General features: G+C 41.5%; 1 protein-coding gene across 1 annotated transcript in view; it reads right to left on the reverse strand.

Moving 5' to 3' along the window:
- Positions 1–937: 937 nt before the first annotated feature.
- The window catches only part of LRIG1 (leucine rich repeats and immunoglobulin like domains 1), a 77068-nt gene continuing 58316 nt past the window's right edge, over positions 938–19689 (reverse strand). The window contains exons 8-18 of the mRNA XM_075183402.1: positions 19378–19458; positions 17810–17881; positions 16832–16903; positions 15736–15899; positions 10693–11013; positions 9452–9733; positions 8923–9360; positions 7399–7446; positions 6281–6421; positions 5802–6101; positions 938–5299 (exon numbers count right to left, since the gene is read on the reverse strand). Coding sequence (XP_075039503.1) covers positions 5094–5299; positions 5802–6101; positions 6281–6421; positions 7399–7446; positions 8923–9360; positions 9452–9733; positions 10693–11013; positions 15736–15899; positions 16832–16903; positions 17810–17881; positions 19378–19458 — 2125 coding nt within the window. The 3' untranslated portion in view covers positions 938–5093. The remainder of the gene's footprint in view (positions 5300–5801; positions 6102–6280; positions 6422–7398; positions 7447–8922; positions 9361–9451; positions 9734–10692; positions 11014–15735; positions 15900–16831; positions 16904–17809; positions 17882–19377; positions 19459–19689) is intronic.

Here is a 19689-nt window from a genome sequence, read left to right on the forward strand (position 1 = left end):
GCAACGCACGGACAGGAAGTGGTCCAAAGTTTACAAAAAAGACAATGGGTAAATGTTGCATAAAATTAACTAAAAACGCCAAATATGAGATCTATTTTTTTTGATTGATATGTTAATTCTGTGCACTCCACTCTGGATTACCCTCGGAGGAAGTATTGTGAGAACTTGTCTTCCTATAGATGGCTCAAACAAATACAATGAACGTTTTCTGCCTTGGCCAACAATGATGACTTGAATAAGACCTTTCCAAGGTAAGAAAAAGCTCCTGTACGTTTATAAAGAATTTCCTGTTAATGTTAAATGAACCTCTAATTATATGTACAGTTAAACTGATGAATATAATATTTTAATATTAAATCAGATTTATTCAATTTTCGTTCTATCCATAACCTGTCCCGTGACTAGTTATATTTTTTAAGATTTAAACAATATCATCATCATCATTTATTTATATAGCGCCACTAATTCCGCAGCGCTGTACAGAGAACTCACTCACATCAGTCCCTGCCCCATTGGAGCTTACAGTCTAAATTCCCTAATATAGACACACACTCACACACACACAGACAGACAGAGAGGTAGAGACTAGGGTCAATTTTTGTTAGCAGCCAATTAACCTACCAGTATGTTTTTGGAGTGTGAGAGGAAACCGGAGCACCTGGAGGAAACCCACGCACACACGGGGAGAACATACAAACTCCACACAGATAAGGCCATGGTCGGGAATCGAACTCATGACCCCAGTGCTGCGAAGCACAAGTGCTAACCACATATGCCAGTAATCAAAGATGAATAATATTTTTAGCTAATAAAACATGCAAAATTTAACCATTTAAAAAGATGTCTACGATTGTTCCGAGAGTGCGAAGTTCCAATAGTGCAGCGTACACACAACACAATATACTCATTAGGTCTTATTAAAGAGACAAGCACACCATTTATTTTCTGTAGTTTTATTTTTCAGCAACAAAAAAAAAGCTTTCCCGCATTATAACAATCATTTTAGTAAAGACACTTCAATGCCATTTGTCAGTAACTTCAATATTTTTCAATGTGCATTGTACCACATTTTCTATAAATAAATAACTGTACACAAGTAATACTTCCTGTTCACATTGCCTCTCAGAAGCAGCATTTTCCTATAGTTTTTGGAAGTAATCACATTAACTATCCCACCGGAAAAAAAAATATGGCTAAATGTGGCAAATGTGCTTTAGCTTAAAAAATAAATGTCTTTCTAGAATTGAAGAAACTGGTTAAGTACAGTTTTACTACAGCAGCCTAGGGCCTAGTAATACTTTGTTCATGTTTTTAGTGTCTGGTAATGGTATTTTCTATAATGAAACATATAGGCTCACTTATGTGATGCGAATTGCGATAGCAATAAAATGGCGCTTTGCTGTCAAAACCTCTGGGCGTAGATTTACTAAAGCAAAAGTGGGTGTCGCCATAGCAACCCGATTCTACCCATCATTTTATAGAGTGCGCTGGAAAAGTGATAGCAAGAATCTGATTGGAGGTGTTGCCCGTATCAACCAATCAGATTCTAGCTATCACTTGTCCAGCGCACACTATAAAATGATGGGTAGAATCGGGTTGCTATGGCAACACCCACTTTTCCTTTTGTAAGCCTAACGCGTGGGACGTCAAAGAATCAGCCTAAATATTCCGATTAACTGTAGTCAGTGCAGGTTGTTACTGACCCAAACAAATTAGTGCCCCTATATTGTCAGTCAATGAACTAGGCTTCTCTAGGAAAACACTAAAGTAAAAAAAACTTAAAAACAGGCCACATAACTTGTTATTCTAAAAACCTGTAATATTTCAAAAAAACATTCATGGAAATCCTATGGGTAAGTTTTGTTCAGCTTATAAACAGACATTTTTACAACTTGTCGTCGTACTTCACAGCTTTCAAAATGGCCGCCCTGTCTCCACATAAAAACTCGGTGGTTGCCATAGCAAAACTTAAACCTCTCACTTCGGATACATATCTAAGGCTTAAAGCAGTCGAAGGGGTCCAAGTATTGTCCTGTGGAAACCTCTCTTGAGGGGTTAATCTGGGCCCTACCAGCAATTCTGGTACCGATATCTGATTGTTTTTTGCTCGCACCTCTATGTGGTGCGAACATCCCGCAGAGGTGCCTCAGACGAGGTTCCAACAACACATCTCTCATCACTGAATCTGTCCCTAAAATTAATTTTATTTTTTATATCGATACCTGAATCGGGGCTAAAATGTAACTAGTGGAAGAGACTTCTTTCTGTAAAATACTTCATACCGGTGACATTTACTTTTGCCCTCATATACTGGTCCTATTTGGCAAGATGATATTTGTGCTGCATGTCATAGGCATGACTAGATACAGTGACACGTGAAGACACGTACATGCCAACAAAGTAAAAAGGGTAAATTACGAGAAAACAAAGAATCATCAAAATGCCTTTTATCTGATGAAATGTAATGCAAATAAACCTTTCAGTCAACATATTTCTTTAAAAAAACAAAACAAACGTCAATATTGTCAGGCAAATAACCATAATTGAACTGTAAGCCAGAGGTGCACCCTGTGTGGTCAGATATGTAATACATGCTATTGTAAACACCAGATAATCACAGCGTTCCACCACTGCTGTAACCTATGGCAACAGCTCCATTATTTATCTCAGTCTAGCACCTGTTAGACAAATTGTAATGAATGTCTTGTTGCAGTAGATTACATCATGTTTATAGAACTACCACTCCCAGCATGCTCCCCAGCTGTGAAATCCAACACCTCGGGCTTACAGCATAAAACGGTTCTCTTTGCACCCAATAATATCCTGCTACCATCAAATGATTGAAACCTGTCTATGTACTGAAAGGAAAATGCCTAATAGCGAAACCTCCTATATTAATATACTGCAAGCCATTTGGATTGAAACATCCCTTAAAAGAGAGGCAACATGGAAGACCGTACTGAAACTAGAGTTCTTATTCTTCCTCTTGTCGTAATGCACAGCAGGGGAACAAATGTTGACAAAAGGGGAAAGAGAAAAATCAATTCACATTATGCTATAAAGAAAGTTACAACAAAAAAATAATCACAGCAATGTTAGTGGATGTACGTTCACTTGACATTAGAGGTTTCCTAGAAGTTGTACAACTCATGGCTTTAGGTCTCACTGTCCACGATTAAACCCCTTTTAAAGGGTATATGTATAGAGGTGGTCAGAGATGTTGGCACTCGGTATACATACATAGAGCTAGATGTCCAGAAAGTGCAAATTCATGCTATTTACAGTGTGAGCAGCTAACGTACCATTAAGCAGAAGTCTCATTCGTTCCTCAGCCCTAGAGTCGTGCATTTACAAATAAAATCTTTGAAAAGATCATTATTTTAAAAGGAGAAAAAAAAAAATATTTTCCGTAACTGGAATCCCCACTCCCAAAAGAAGATTGTGTCCCCAATTCCTAGCATGTCTCTTTAAGAGATACCACCGCCTGGGGCTCATCAGCTTCCAAACATCAATCCTACACTGCGCAACTTGTTTATAATGTTCTCCAAGTATCTCCCGAACAATGCAGGGCTCCAGGCATATAGGGCCATCATCTACATCATAGGGAGGTGGGTCCAGGATGGGAGGGGGACATCGTGCACCCAAAATTTTACCCTACTCTTCATCTCATTGAGCTTTCCTGTCATAGTAACTAATTTAGGGTCATTGAAATTGAATACTAGTTGGACTTGGAAGGAAGGTTTACTACATAAATGTTACATTTCTTCAATGTTCCCCCCGATTATTATTCTGATGAAGATACAAATAGAACGCCAAGTACAATTACCCTTTTCTTTTATTAAAAATCAAGGTTTGTGCAAACGGCTGTAGGTAACATATTGTGTTGCTACATACTGGCATGGCCTATCCATACTGACCAGTGACTAACATTTAGCTTACTAAAGAACTAGCTGTACCCAAGCCTAGTTTTGTATGGGAGAAATGTACACCCCCATAAACAGAACAAGGTCCCTTTTTGGGATACTTTAGAAATGGCAGTTTGCTCACTACATGCAGCCATATTTCTGTGAAAGCTTTACTCTTCGTATATACAGCACAGAACCGTCAGACGTTCTTAGCGAATCCCCCTGTAGTCAGCAAACGACTGTAGAACCAATGAACGTTTAAAATATCCATTCAGCCTATGAATAAATAACCAGTTTAAATGAAGTGTTTTCCAGTTGTGGGGTTCAACTTTAAAAGGACTTCATCCCACATGGAAAAGACTATAGATAACTCATATTTGCCTACAGGGAGAAACTCGGGGAGAGAAAAGTCCAAAGAGACAACACGATTTGCATCATCGCGACCCTGCACCATCGCACAGCAAGGTGCAGATCCACGATGACGTAAGACGCGGCATTAAACCCTGCACCACCCCCATCACAAGGGAGGTGCTGCGATATTCGGGAGAGTGGCCTACTCTCCCCAAAGTTTAGGATTCTCCCAGATAGACCAGGGGAGTTGGCAAGCATGAGATAAGTTTTCTAGTAAACACACACCTTAAAATCCTGCACACAGAGAAAGGTTTTTATCCAGCTCCACTCCGCACACATTAAATGAACCCACGTCATATTATACAATAAGGCACCTAATTCATTCTTCACCACATGATGTTTTTAAACCAGTGACACATTTCACAGCTGTTAGAGTGTTATTCGTGCACTAACAATTAAAATAGACTCTGTAAAACATATAAGTATATATTTATATCTAGTTTAGATATTTACATATTTATATATATATATTTATGAAAACTCTTATGTACATATGTATCAAATACATTTTCTGTGTCACTACTTACAAGTCTCTTGCATTTTTGTGCCGCGAATGCAATTCAACGTTTGAGCTACCAACACTTATATTAGAAGTTCGTAATGTACGTTTGTCCCAGCGATGATCATGTGGGATTTTTTTTTCCCCCCCACAAAAGTGTTTGATTCATACCTCATTTTTCTTTTCTTTTTACCCCTAAAAAAGGTAGTTGAGGTAGAAGGATCTGTGCCGGATCAGTGCAAAAATCAAAAGTCCTATTTCTTCATTGCACGCAGCAATCATTTTGAATCGCTGGATCCGTAGTACGGTCTGTGGTCAGTCGGTGATGGGGATACGGCGTGGCCGTTAGATAGCGCAGTCTGTTTGGCTGTACCCTCGGGTACACAATCAGTTATGTATGAGGTTTGCTGTAGAAAACAGTCCGGTGGGGGGTGGTGAAATGTCCCCGTTTCGGGTGACCTGATTAATGGCTCCAGATGTGAACCTGTAAAGATATTAATGAGTATTTGGTTAATGAGATAGGCGTGAGAAGGCGCTCAGTGGTGAATAGCAATGACACTTTAGGGAAACTTCAGTTTAAATCACGTTACAGCTGGAGCCTAAGGAACCAGGGCCAGGCACCTGGGATAGATGGACAATTTGGAGGGATCTAATGCTTGGGCCAAGTGGACGGATCACAGCCTGTCAGAGATCAATATAGGACCAGCGTTGGGTTTACGGTATTATCCATAAATGTACCGATTGAATTATCGGACATCTCACGTGGAGCTAGGCTACCACACAAGTCACTGTGCGCCCCAGTTTCCCAGCCGCTAATAAATAAAGTAAGTACAATTTGGCAAGGAAAGCATACAAAGAGCTCAGCTTTGCATACCAAAATTACATATTTGTATAATATAATTTAGAATAGTAATATTATGGGGGTTTTTTTTTTGTTAAACAAAAAAACGAATGTATACAACGTATAAACTGAAGGTGTACTGTACCTTGTGCATCAGAAACCAATATGTGGGACTGCGGTTTGCTGAAGAGAGGGTCCCTCTCGTGGTTGCTTGGATACACCAGTTCACAGCCGTCCATTTTGTTGTAGTTTATCGTCCCAATGTTTTGGTGACAATTTGATAGCCTAGAATGGTCAATGCCGTTCTGGTAATGGTCATGGACGCTTTTTGGCTTTTCGTATGAATAGTCTATAGTCGGCAATGTCTGCGCACAATAGTCTGTGTCTTTGCTGTACATAGCGCGACCTTCCAAGCAGTCTGTACATACAACCGGACAGCCGTAGCCTAGAAGGACGGAAGAACAAGACATTTTATTTATTTTTAACTTGCACACATGCCACATCTCCATCTTTATCCGATACCGGTGGTGAAGAAACCATTAAATGAAGATTATAGATGACGCAAATGTCGCTCTGTAGTAACGCCCCAGAAAACAGTATTAATAAATACATTTTTCTATATACCTGTATTATCTGTACTGAACAATCCATCCGCTGTCTTACAAGGCTCATCCGAGTTACATCCTACGCAGAGCCTTGGTTGTCTGTACCCCACGTTGCAGCCCTCCACATCGGTGTCCCCGGTCCCGTCATTAGAGCATATACCTGGAACAAGAGACCAATCTGTCACTCATCCTATCCTGCTGCATGGTTACCTAGTGTTACTAATCCATCCTGCTGCCTCCATATAGGGAGATAGGGGGCGCCACCTGAATGCAAGAACCACCTCAGCGTTGAGGGGACTCTCCGTCCATTGATCTGTAATAGCGCTCTACTTGAACAGGGACTGGGGGATGGCAGGATTGGTTGAAACCAAACCAAAGAACGTACGCTGAACTTAGGTTAGCAGCGTGAGTGAGTGGGCAGGAAGTTAAACACCAAGGGGCATATTCAATTAGCTTTCCGATTCGCGGTAACGCGCGTTACCGCGAAAAGTGCGCGTTCTTGCGGGTATCACGGTACCGCATTAACGCGGATTTTCGTACGCAACCCTATGGGCTGCGAACGAAAATCCACGTTATTGCGGTAATCTGTATTACGTTTCGCGGCTGTTCCGGCGCGTTACCGCGAATCCGAAAGCTAATTGAATATGCCCCCAAGTGTTATTATTTCCGAATAATAATTTACGATTCAATAAATCAAACCTTTTTTTAAAAAAAGGTACCATTTCCAAGTATGGCGGCTTCCCTGAAGGCAGGTACCCCATATAAATGTTGCATGTAGATGTTTTACATATCACGCTGCTATAAACCATGTAATTCAGTAAGTTACTCATAAATTATACTATAAAGCCATTTAACTCTAAGGAGCAGATTTATCAAACCTAAAAAAGAAAAGTTGGTGTTTCCCATAGCAACCAATCAGAACCTAGCTATCATCTAGTGCATTACAGAAAGTGATAGCTAGAATCTGATTGGTTGCTATGGGAGACACCTCAACTTTTCTTTTTAAGATAGTTTAGTAAATCTACTGCTAGGTCTTTGGCTGAGGAAGGGTAATGCCCATTATAATAACACAGTAACATTCACTCATCAGAGGCTATAGGGACAAGCTCCCAATCCTTGTGTGTTTCTATAACATACCTTGCGATGATAGATAACTGGGAACATCTGGGGGCACAATGGTTTCATCTGAAAAAATAGAACATAAAAATGTTTTCCAGTTACTCTGCTTCACAAACAGACAAAACAACTTGTATTTCTATATTTCGCCAGCAGTTTGACTGGCAGAACGAACGGAGCCAGAATTTTCAGTACAACCACAAACTAATTACACTGACCAAATCCGCTGCCCCTGAATCCTGGCGCTTATTTGTATAAACAGCCCCAGAGAGAGCGTTCAAACCACTGAATAAACAATGATTTACTTGAAAAGTGATCTTATGTTTTTTAAAAGTTCTTGTCAGCTTAATGAATTCAAGACGTTGGCACAAAATTGTCCCGTTGTCTTTGCTTTGCTGGTCGTCCCTCCATAATGCCAGTGAGAATCCATCCAAATACTCATCTAGTTATTTAGTAAGAAAAATGGGCCCTGCTAATGTAGCTTTGTGCTGAGGAAAGGTCATACTTTTTGGTTTTTAAAATACAGCCTGTGACATTTTTGGCAGAATAATTCCAACATGTAAAACGTAAGTATTTATGGTTTAAATTGAATGAATAGGAGACAGGGGACCAGTACAAGACAATGGTTAGTACAATACTAGTATACAATAGGTAAGAAAGCAATGAGGACGGCAAATCAGATGCTTGGTTACATAGGGAGAGGAATCGGTAGCAGAATAAAAGAAGTAATAATACCACTGTATAGGTCATTGCTACGGCCTCATCTAGAATACTGTGTACAGTTCTGGAGGCCGTATCCCCAGAAGGATATAAATACATTAGAGACTGTACAAAGAAGGGCAACTAAAATGGTGCATGGTCTACAGCACAAAACTTACCCGGAAAGACTAAAAGATCTTAATATGTCTAGTTTGAAACTTTCTATCATGTCCCCCCATTCCCTTCTCTGCGCCAAATATATCAGGGGTTTTAACAAGGTGCAGGAGGGAAACATTCTTCAAAGGAAGAAAAGTAGTATTAGAACACGAGGACATGTACGGAGACTGGGGGGAGTAGGTTCAGAGGAAATATAACTTCACAGAAAGGGTAGTGGATAAGTGGAATAGCCTCCCATCAGAGGTGGTAGAGGCCGATACAGTAGAGCAGTAAAGACATAAGGATCAAATAGGGTTTGAGGTTGCCATAAGTTAAAAATTGGGCAGACCAGATGGGCCAAGTGGTTCTTATCTGCCAACAAAATCTGTTTCTCGGTTTGCAAAAAGAAGAGAATGGGGACACACTATTCCTATGGATAAGAACCTAAAACATTGGTTGTTATGACAGTTAAAGTGGCTGCCAACTACACATCATAGAGGCAGCCATTTTGTTGTCTGGACCAATATTCAGCCATTATTATGCCTCAGTGATGTCACCAACTGTTTCCTACTCGCTCTACCAAAAAATGGCCGCCTCCAGTGTGTGCAGGTGATGAGCACGCAATAATAATGTCTGTATGAAAGGCATCAATTTGAGATTAGACACATTAAACAAGGGGATAGAAGTTACCGGTGTTGGTGACGCTGTATTCCTCGCTTTTCTTCCTGGTCTGGTAGATAATACACACCCACACCAGGGACGTCAGAACTATGCTGCACACTACGGCGATGGTGATGATGCCAAACGTCATGGTCCCTTCCATCTTGCTGGATTCAGATACACAGCCGGACATGGGGAAAATGCTGACTTGGCTGTAAGCGCGTTCCGTCCCAAGGGTGTTGGACATTTCACAGGTATATTTCCCAGCATCCTCCTGGACTACATTGCGTATTATGAGGAACTGGTTCCCCGCAGTAAAATGATGCCTCTCTGTCATAACCAGGGGCTCGTCTCCTTTCAGCCACGTGATCCGAGGCGGGGGGCTGCCGCTGGCTTTGCACTGTAGCGCTAATGTAGACCCGGCAGAAACTGTGCGGTCCTCTAGAGGATGCGCCAAAAACGGCATCTCTGAAAATACAAAGCCACAAAAACCAATCAGTGAATGCTACAAATATTGTACAGAGAGTTTTTCTTTTACTAGGAGTTTCCTGGCACTTACCGAGGATGCTTAATGATGCGTTCGCAGAAACGGATCCGGCAGAGTTCTGCGCGGTGCAACTGTATACGCCCATATCCTCAATCTTCACATCTGTGATGAAGAACACATGGTCGTCGGGCATGACGTGCATGCGTCGTTCTCTGGCTGCAGGGAAGTCCGTGCCCCCGTCCTTCTGCCAGGCGATCTCTGGGGTGGGGTGTCCATCTGCCGCGCACTCTAGCCTGGCAGTGGTGCCCGTCCTTATGGAGTTATCGCTTGGGGTTTTGATGAAAGATGGCAGAACTGTAATCAAACATAGGATACAATAAGTAGCACAGTATATGTAGAGGCTAAAGGTCAACCTGTATACTCCATCATATATTAAATGGGGGATGTTCTTAAAAATAAAAGTGGACATTTCCAACTAAAGATTTGCAAATCTCTGCAGTATTATGGTAGTGTCACACGAGCACTTTGTACTCCATATCTTGGGACAGATTCAATCGACCACCTGCGCACAGTTAATACAGGAATCTTAACTCTGATTTCTGCTTGCAAATCCGCGTTGAAATTACCGTAGTAATAGTGTGTGGGACGCGTTACTCTTGAGAGTAACACGGTCATTTGAATCTGCCCCCTAAAGTACAGCATCTAATTGCTACAAATTAAACTAGGTCATTTCTACCATTAAAATGGTAAGAATGATAAAATACTCCAATTGAAATTATTTAAAATTTGAGCAGATCCTTGAAAAGCACTAGTGTGAAAAGCGACACCTCCTTTAGGGTCTCAGTCACAGACATTAATGTGGTGCATTGTAGTAGTTTTTTTTTTATCGCTAATACAATGCATGTAGACAGGTCTGAAAATGGAACCCATGGTTTCCAATGACCCCATACCCACTCGCGTCACTAGTCATGTTCAGGAGCGTCACTGTACCACCAAATCTTCCCCAACTGCTGTTTGCACCAGTCACTTGCCTTTACCGCAAGTGAACGCACTTGGAAAGACTGGGTGACCTCAAACGCACTCATGGACGCACATTAAAAGGTGTTTGCATCCGTTTTGCATTTAAAAACCCAAATAGCAAATGCAAATAGGCTTTAGGGTTGAAAAACAGCAGCTTCTATGAAGCAATAAGCGTTAACGTTTACTTATAAAAGCAACGCTGTAGATTGAGGGAATCATGATAGAAACCTTGTTATAATGTTCATTGTGGCCCGATGGATAATGGTCACTGACCCAACGGGATTCTCACTCACCGTTTACAATCAATCCGGCTTTGTTGGAGTAAGTGGAACCAAAGTGGTTGGTGATGATGCACTGGTACTGGCCCTCGTGTTCAAACGTCACGTTGCGCAAGTGCAGGAGGGTGGTGTAAACCATGACATCCCCATCCTTCTCCTTCACGTTGGCAAAGTTCTCCATTTCTGGATTAGGCAAGATCTCGTTGTCTTTCTTCCAGACAAAGGTCATGGGGGTGCTGCTGCTGCTAGCGGCGGAACAGGCAAAGCGGATGTCCTTTCCGACCACCGCCATGGTCTTCTCCGGCTGCACGGTGATGTGTGGCTTCGGTAGATCATCTAGGAAACCAATCAGGGATAAACAAATGTTTTTAATGAACATCCACTTTTTCGGTAACATTCTTCAAACATCATCTAATATTCCATCCACTGGCAACTAAGGTCAAGGTAACACTGTAGCCATTATGTCCGAAACATAAACATTAGTTTCGCTTTTAGAAAAATTTGCCAATCCGTGGCTCAGCAGAGGGAAATACAAAACGGGGGTGCTGGGATGTGTAGTTCCACAACGGCTGGATAGCCACCAGGTTGCCTAAAGCAGTTACAAGTTGAGATACACTTCAGGAATCTAACAAGAAAATCTGTCTCCTGAATCACCCCCCCCCCCCCTCCCCCCACCCCCCACCCCACCCCACCCCGACTGCTAGGTCCTATTTTCATCCCAATCGCTATGTGGTGGAAGTAAATGGCTACTGCATAAAGTTATTTTGGTTTTAAAGTGAGGTTTGGAATCTGTTCCAGCCCGCAGTGAAAGCTAAAACAAATTATTAGTTTTAAAATAAACAGATGCTGGTGGAATGATTGTATTTACATTAGGGGACAAAATTTCATGTAGTTATATATTTTTAATTTCATTTTTTTCTCCCTTAGAAGTGTGCTCATATAAATTGGGTTATTTTTTCTTTGTTTGGGAATCATCGACAATTGGGATGATCTACCCTTCTCTGTGATCCAGGCTGAACTGCAGAGGGAAATACTGACTCTTTGGGGGGTATTCAATTGTTAGCGAGATCCCCGGAAAACGAGCGCTCTATAAATATTAGCGTTAATACGGTAATTACTCGCTGAATTTCATCTCGCAGCTCCCTGAGCTGCGAGATGAAATTCAGCGAGTAAACTACCGTATTAACGGTATTTACGCGCATATTACCGTATTATCACTAATATATTTTGAGCTCTCGTTTTTCCGGGGATCTCGCTAACAATTGAATACCCCAATTTGTGTAATGAATACAAGGAGGAAGAAAAACAGCCAATCACTTTAACAATGGAGTTTAACTTAACACTCCAGAACTCGTGTTCGAGCTGGACATATGTTGCATGAAATATACGTTTCCACACTGTTCATGTGCGCACACATAATGCATCTCGCCATTAATTCTTACGCTTCGAGAAGGGGAAGGGGAGAGGAGGGGCGTCCAGCACAGGCTGAAGGACGTGTTCACAAATTTGCAACTGAAGCAGACCTAGACGTAGACACATTTACACCCGTCAAGAGGTTGTCTTTCTTGCGGGTGCTACAGGGCTGGTGGAGACTCCATGACGACGACGCTTCTGATTGGCTGATTGCGGACTGACCGCTCCCACTGACGGTACTTATATCACTAGTGTGGCCTATGTCTATTCTCATTACTGAACGGATGTCTATCTGGTCTATGGCAGGAAAGAAGCTTGATAAAGGGCAAAATAGAGGTTTTTATTTAAATACATTTTAGATGGTTTTTAGTGACAGGGTGAAGACACTATTCTGTCTGTGTATATAACATTATTATATTCTGTACACCTAGCATAGTGCATACTTACCAACTCTCTCGGACTGTCCAGGAGACTCCCGAAATCTGGATAGTCTCCTGGGAGAGCAGGCAAGTATCCCGCATACCGGAATTTACCTGCCAAAATGACGCGATTTGCAGTGAATCGCACAATTTTGACCCCGCCCCTCACGTCAAAATGACGTTTCCATCACGGAGGTGGGGCCAAAATGACAATTGAGCGTGCCCCGCCCTCCAGCCACGCCCGCTGCTTGGGATCTCTCGGAATTCACTTGTCAGAGGTTGGCAAGTATGCCATAGTGTAACTTTCACATACAGTCTCTGCTCCATCATGGGGCGCAACTACACACACGTGTTGCTCCTGACGTGAGCCTGACCCATGTACTACCGATGCCAGCTATGAGATGTCCAACCGGACACACCTTAATGTGCTCTATTGCTCGCTTCTTTTCCTTATTATGTTTAGGGCTCAACTCTACATAAGATCCTCATTATCTCTGAGTTCTTGGCTTCATTAGAGGGTATTTTCGAGATTATTATTAACAAATGCATTTGTTTCATTAGAATTATAAGGTATTTGTAATAGTTGGCGGTGCCTTTGAACCTTTAAATAAAACAGCTAATGGCTACATCTCCTATCTCGATCACACAAAAGACTTCCGGCCATCGGCCTCCGTGCTGCTCCCTGTAATCCAGGAGAAGACTTTCCCCTCTGCCACATGTGGAGAGTTTAAAACACACAAGATGACGAATTTCTATTTTTCCAAGTTCCTCTGCTGGAATGCACAAATCAGTAAACTAAATAAGCAACGCAAAACGTTCCAAGCCACGTACCTATCTAAAACAAAACATCTATAATTGAGCTTGATCTTGGAGTACCTTGTTTTATGGAAACCTTTTGTTGTTACTTCGGTGCTGTGGGGGGGGGGGGGTTGTGTTTTCAGCTGTCTGTTATTGAGGGCCAGCTGGACCACAAAGCAGGGAAATATTTGGATTTGGGTGTGAGCAGAAAGCAACACATGTTACACACATATGTGTCCTTACAGGAGTTTCTGATGCTTGTCTATTATCCAGATGCCTGGTACAAGGGTGGGCTGGAGATACAGTCATCTGATTGCGGTGTGGAGGCCCAAATATCTGCTTCTGTTTTTTTTTACAAATGCTGCAATCTCTCATACGTGCACATGCAGCATTTGGATTGAGTAACTACGGGTGACCGCACGCCTGGGCTATCTATGCTAGGTTAATAAAAGGAGGTATTCTAGTGCAGCTGAAAAAGTCAAAAGGAAGGTACTCCTATGTCTGGGTGATGCTTTTTTTTTTTTTTAAATATCAACCCAGTACTCTACCATGTGAATGGTGACTTGACCAATTGGTTGTCCACTTCTACATTTGTTTATTCTAGCCTGTACCCCTCATTTAGAAAACTGGTACGGCGAGGGGGTCCAGCTGTCACCCTTCATTTAGAAAACTGGTACGGCGAGGGGGTCCAGCTGTCACCCCTCATTTAGAAAACTGGTACGGCGAGGGGGTCCAGCTGTCACCCCTCATTTAGAAAACTGGTACGGCGAGGGGGTCCTGCTGCCACCTGAAGCCATCAGTAGGACCACACTGCATATCTGAAGGCAGCTGCTGCAGTTCACAAAACTGAAGGATTCTATAGATCTAGTCTCAATATATCAGAATAAATTGACTGGAGGGATTGGGTCCTGCTGCTTCCTGAACTGCAATGTCTACCTTCAGATAAGCAGCGTGTGGTCAAGCTACGTTGTTACACGAAGGGGACAGGACATACTGTGAACAACCCACTTAAAAAAGTTTATGTACTACTTCAGCTAGCCAACATGCTGCAAATAACGCCTCACACGCAAGTGTTTTACTGAACATTTTTAAAATAAAAAAAGTAAATAAGACTTCTAAATGCATGGTTTTCCTTCCAAGAATTGTGTGTGTATCGGACAACCGTGGATCTCATTTAGGAAGCGTGCTGGAAGTGCGCCTAGGTTTGCAAGCGGAAAAATCTAAGGAGGAGCACTGTGCACAAGTATAAATAAATAATACAGGAAGGTCCAATCTCCCACCACTTTAAAACCACTTATTTCATTAAGTTATAAACTTCCTGTCTCCTAAGCTGCTGCTCGGTTTAGCTTCATTTACTCATGAGTGAGGACTTACTGGAACTCTGTTTATTACAGATTTTTGTGTTTAAAGCTTTTTAGAAAAAAACAAAAAAAAAACAAAAGAAACTCTGAGCTTGTCCTTAGAAATGTGCCAAGGTTCAAAAAACACATACAAAAAATAATTCAATCTCCATCAGTTCAGAGCGCATGCAAAATTCAACCATTTTCGTGGCGTAGGTGGCGGTATATCCTTCCTCAAAGCAACAACCGCCTCTAAAAACACGCCCTTTCCACCGTTCTAATGTCAATAATGTGTGTGGTTCTGCAACTAGCGCACAGGACACACTGTCCGACGCCTATGGCCTGTGCAAGCTTCTCTATAAACTCTCGCACTTATGCATTACTGAGTATTTTATTGCACTGTGCTCAAGTGTGGACAAGGGACACAAGTCACAAGGGTTTGTTCCAAACTAAGACTGCCAAACCACCCAGAGTAGTAAACAAGACACCTTGTTGAATTATTAAGTGAAATAACTGGCAGATGTGTATTCAGACTAAGATCACTGTTTATACTTCTATATAATTATATATTAGTGTACAGAATGGTTTCTTTAGAAAGCTAGCTTACCATTTCTCTTAGGGTTCTTACACATGGGGCTAGATTTACTAAACTGGGGGTTTGAAAAAAAAGTGGAGATGTTGCCTGTAGCAACCAAATTCTATTTAGTACATTCTACAAAATGACAGCTAGAATCCGATTGGTTGCTATAGGCAACATCTCCACTTTTTCAAACCCACAGTTTAATAAATATACCCCGCGGACTCTATATATATATATATATATATATATATACACATATACATATATACACACACACACACACACGTCTGTTCTAGGGATTTGAGATTTTTTTTTCAGCAATATCAAAAAGCAGCGATAAATGGCACCGCAAGATAAGGAGCATTATCCCCTATGCAGAAAAGCAGATGTGTACGTCCGAGAAGCATTTTGATGCCGCTGAACGCAACCAAAAAAAACCTCTCAAAATCTGATTTCTTTCATTCATCTCAAAATAATGTCATAAAATACGTTTTAAAGCGCATCTTACCACACACAAAGCTCCGTGCCACAACGCTGAAAATACTCTTGTTCTGTAAGGACTCTGGATGGGCACAGACGGCGTTCACATTGGACTGCAGCTTCCTGTTCGTCAGCCATGGAGGGAGCCACTTGAGATGACAATCGCACAAGAAGTTCTCGCTATTGATGTATCTGGACAAGAGACAAGTGTACAACTCAGGCACTTCAAACAGCTCCGGATTCCATTCCCTTCAACTGAACGACAGCCCGACACTAATTGGGCCTGCTTAGATAAGGAATATGGGCCTGATTCATTAAGGAACTTAGGCAAGAAATTTCTTACTTAAGTCTCCTGGACCAAACCATGTTAAAATGCAAGGGGTGAAAATTAGTTTTCTATTTTGCACACAAGTTAAATACTGTCATGTAGCACATAAATATCAACTTAAAATTTCAGTGTACAAATAAGCTATCAAGTATTTGTGTGCTGCATGAAAAAACAGTCATTATTTAACTTATGTGCAAAATAGAAAACTAATTTTCACCCCTTGCATTTTAACATGGTTTGGTCCAGGAGACTTAAGTAAGGAATTTCTTGCTTACGTTCCTTAATGAATTAGGCCCTATATTATTATTATTCTCCTGTGTGAATTATTTCTAAGCCTTAAATCCTTCTTTCCAATTTCTTTAATGTTCTGAAGATTTCAAAATGACAGATTTTCTTACTTCTAAAGAAATAAAAACTTCCCTTTATAGGTGAAACGAAAAGTACTTTAAGTGCACACACTGTGGAGGACGCCATTTTGATATTGCTGGTATTGCCAAACTGCCTCAGCAATTTTGCTAGTTTCCAGTGGTTTGATAGGCCAACATCTCACGAATATTAGTCCCGCCCACAAAATGGGTACTTCCACCATGAGTCGTCAACAAGTGAACTTTAACCGTTATTGCCATCTGCCGTGACTATGCGAATGCAAACACTGTAGGCATGAGCCTACACTCCCGCTGTCTACCTTGTCAATGACGGTCTATTAATGGGTTAAGGGCCATGTGACATCATTTAACACTCTCACCACCAGAACAGTGATTCGCGCTGCGCCGTGGAGCGCTTTATTAGAACTTACAGCTCTTTCAACATCTTCATTTCTCCAAACGCCTCAGCCTGCACTGACCGCATGGCGTTGCCACCAAGGTCCCTGCCCGGAAAAAGAAAAAGTTTAGCCTACAATCCACACAAGAGAAAAATAAATAAATATATAACACACACACACACACACACACACACACACACACACACACACACACACACACACACACACACACACACACACTACAAGACATCAGGAAACTCTAAAATCAAATAGTACTTTGTACCTGGAGCCTAAAAAACAATAGGATTAAAATAGTTTCCATAAATTTTGTAAAAAAATAAAAAAACACACAAAAACACAAGTATATACATAAAAAAAAAAATAGATCAGAACAACAAATTGCAGTAAAGTCTTATTATCCTGGGGATATACTGTCCAGGCTGCATTTAATTTATAAAGGAAACAAGTGCTGATTCAGTACTTTAAGCATTTATAGTCTTCGGGGAAGGAGAGGAAACAAAATAAAAAAAAAATCCCTCTTCTCCAGCCAAGTTTGCTGCATACAAACAGCTTGTTGCAGTCAGACCGAGCAAAACTCAAGATGTCGCACTTGTGTGATAGCCGGGGTTGTGTGCTTTCTGCTCTTCAATCCCTCATAGCGGGGGAAAGAAAACAAACGAGTGTCTATATGTGTGCGCCCAAATAACGGACTATGCTGAAGAGCATGTAAACCCAGAGAATTAGTCAAGTGTTCTCTTTTCTCATAGTAATCACGGAATAAAATATAAAAAAAAAAAATGCACCCAAATTTGCCATATGTTCTCCAAACCCCTTTCCTGGCACAACAAGAGGCCAAAGTTGAAGCTGACTTATAATGAGAAGGAAGCAGCTGGTCTGCTCAAATGGACGAGCTTCTCAGCTTACAAAGACGCTATTAAATTGCTTGCAGACCTCTCAAGCAGCTACTTTTGGCAGCCCGCTATAAAACGCAGTGCATGATGGGATACTCACAGGTGCTCCAGGGCCCCCAAGCCTGAGAAAGCGTTCCTGGCCACCGACTTGATCTTGTTTCCAAACAGAGTTCTGCAGTTTCCAAACATCAAGGGTCAGACAAACAAAAGGGGGAGAGAGGGATAAAAAAAGAAAAAGCAGAATTAGTTGGGGTGAAAGAGATAGTGTATCCTGTGTACAGCGGTTTAAATGTAAACTACAGAAATTAGGCCTTTTCTTCCTTTTCAGTGCTGAAAGGAGATCCCTTTATCTTCTATGCAATTTACCAGCGATGACAAGCACGTATTTATCCTGTAAGAAAGCGGCCATTCAGCGGGCCCGTTTAGGGACTAGTTGTGTTGCCGTTTTTGTGAATGCTTTTTGTACATAAAGGGAGGTCTAACATGCATTTAATTATTGTACAATCGCATCATCTTCCAGGGTCTACAAATGATACTTTAAATGCAGACCTGTTACACAAGGGCCTTTCCCACCTTTAGGTTTTGGCTTGTACATGTTCTCCTAATTACAATGATTTGTCTTTCTAGTCTAGATAAGGTCTGTGCATTTCATCCATTTTTTTACATCTACAGACAGAACTCAAAATTTTAGTAGGAAAGCAGATACATCTGCGTTTGTCATTTCACAGACAACGGAAAGTCTGACGTATCCTTTAACCAATGGCCTATATCCCTACTGCACTCAGTGTATGCAGCCAGGTCCTCAGATAACTTTAGACATTTGGTACTTCCTAACCCACCAAAGGGTGAGCAGGTAAAATAAACCACAAATTTTAATGTGGAGAATTTTCAAATCAGGTTTAAGATGTTTCGTTTGCCGACTTCACCCGAGCGTGTCTAGGTCATGCGAGGTCACCTAACCAGACATCTTTCATCCGAATCAAAGTATCGAGACCAAAGCCTGAATAATTAAATATTCAGGTGTCTGTATAATGGAAAAGGTGGGGTTCTGAGTGATGGGAAGACCACAGAACCACTAGTCAGAGGGGTAGATGGGGCATCATCTCATTACACAGCAGGCAAGTACTCGCTTCTACAAACATTATACCAGAGGTGGGCATCCTGCCGTTCTCCGACTGTGGTTGGATTCACTACAGCAGGAGAGCCGCACCTTTCCTAGGCCTGCATTATACAAAATTAAAACCAAACAAAAAAGTCCTCCACAAATTTAAGATTTAAGATCCACAGATTTAATGGTATTTTAAATAGAAACTATTGGCAACATACATATAGCCTGACCTTTTTGTCATAGTTCATTTATAAGAAAATATATAATATATCTTTTATAAAACCTTGCAAAAATAAAAAAAAGCTACCTAGCTAGAGACCACCCAAAACTTTCTCAACTGTGCAGCACTTTCTTCAGCACTACCTAAAGTCATTAATACTCCAACACAATGAGTATTATTATTCTAAGCTGTGACTTCTGAGGCTGTGGGTTGACAAGATATATGTGTGAACCTCATGTGTGCGGCCAGGATAAAAGGCAGACAGTAGGACCCCCCCCCCCCCCCCACCCCCTCCTCCTACTGCCTGAGGAACAGAGGAAGAGAAGGGAAAAGTACTCACAGCTTGTTTAGACTTTCCAGGCCTATAAAGGCCCCATTGGTATCCTCTATTGTGCCCGAGATCTCGTTATGATCCAGTTCCCTGCAGAGGACACAAAAGACAGCCTACAATCACTCTCCGTTCTGGGGACGTCTTTTGAAGAATGAGGGGAAGGTTTGGAAAGAGATTACAAAAAGCAGTCTGAGGTTCAGCCTCTAAACTATGCTTTTCTTCCTTAGACCCTCACAGAGCAAACATACTGCAAAGGCAGTGGATTTACACTTTATTTTCTATATGTATTTAGTAAAACAGGTTCTGCGGTTAGAAAATTAT

The sequence above is a fragment of the Mixophyes fleayi genome, chromosome 8 (assembly GCF_038048845.1).
Source record: "Mixophyes fleayi isolate aMixFle1 chromosome 8, aMixFle1.hap1, whole genome shotgun sequence".
NCBI lineage: Eukaryota > Metazoa > Chordata > Amphibia > Anura > Limnodynastidae > Mixophyes > Mixophyes fleayi.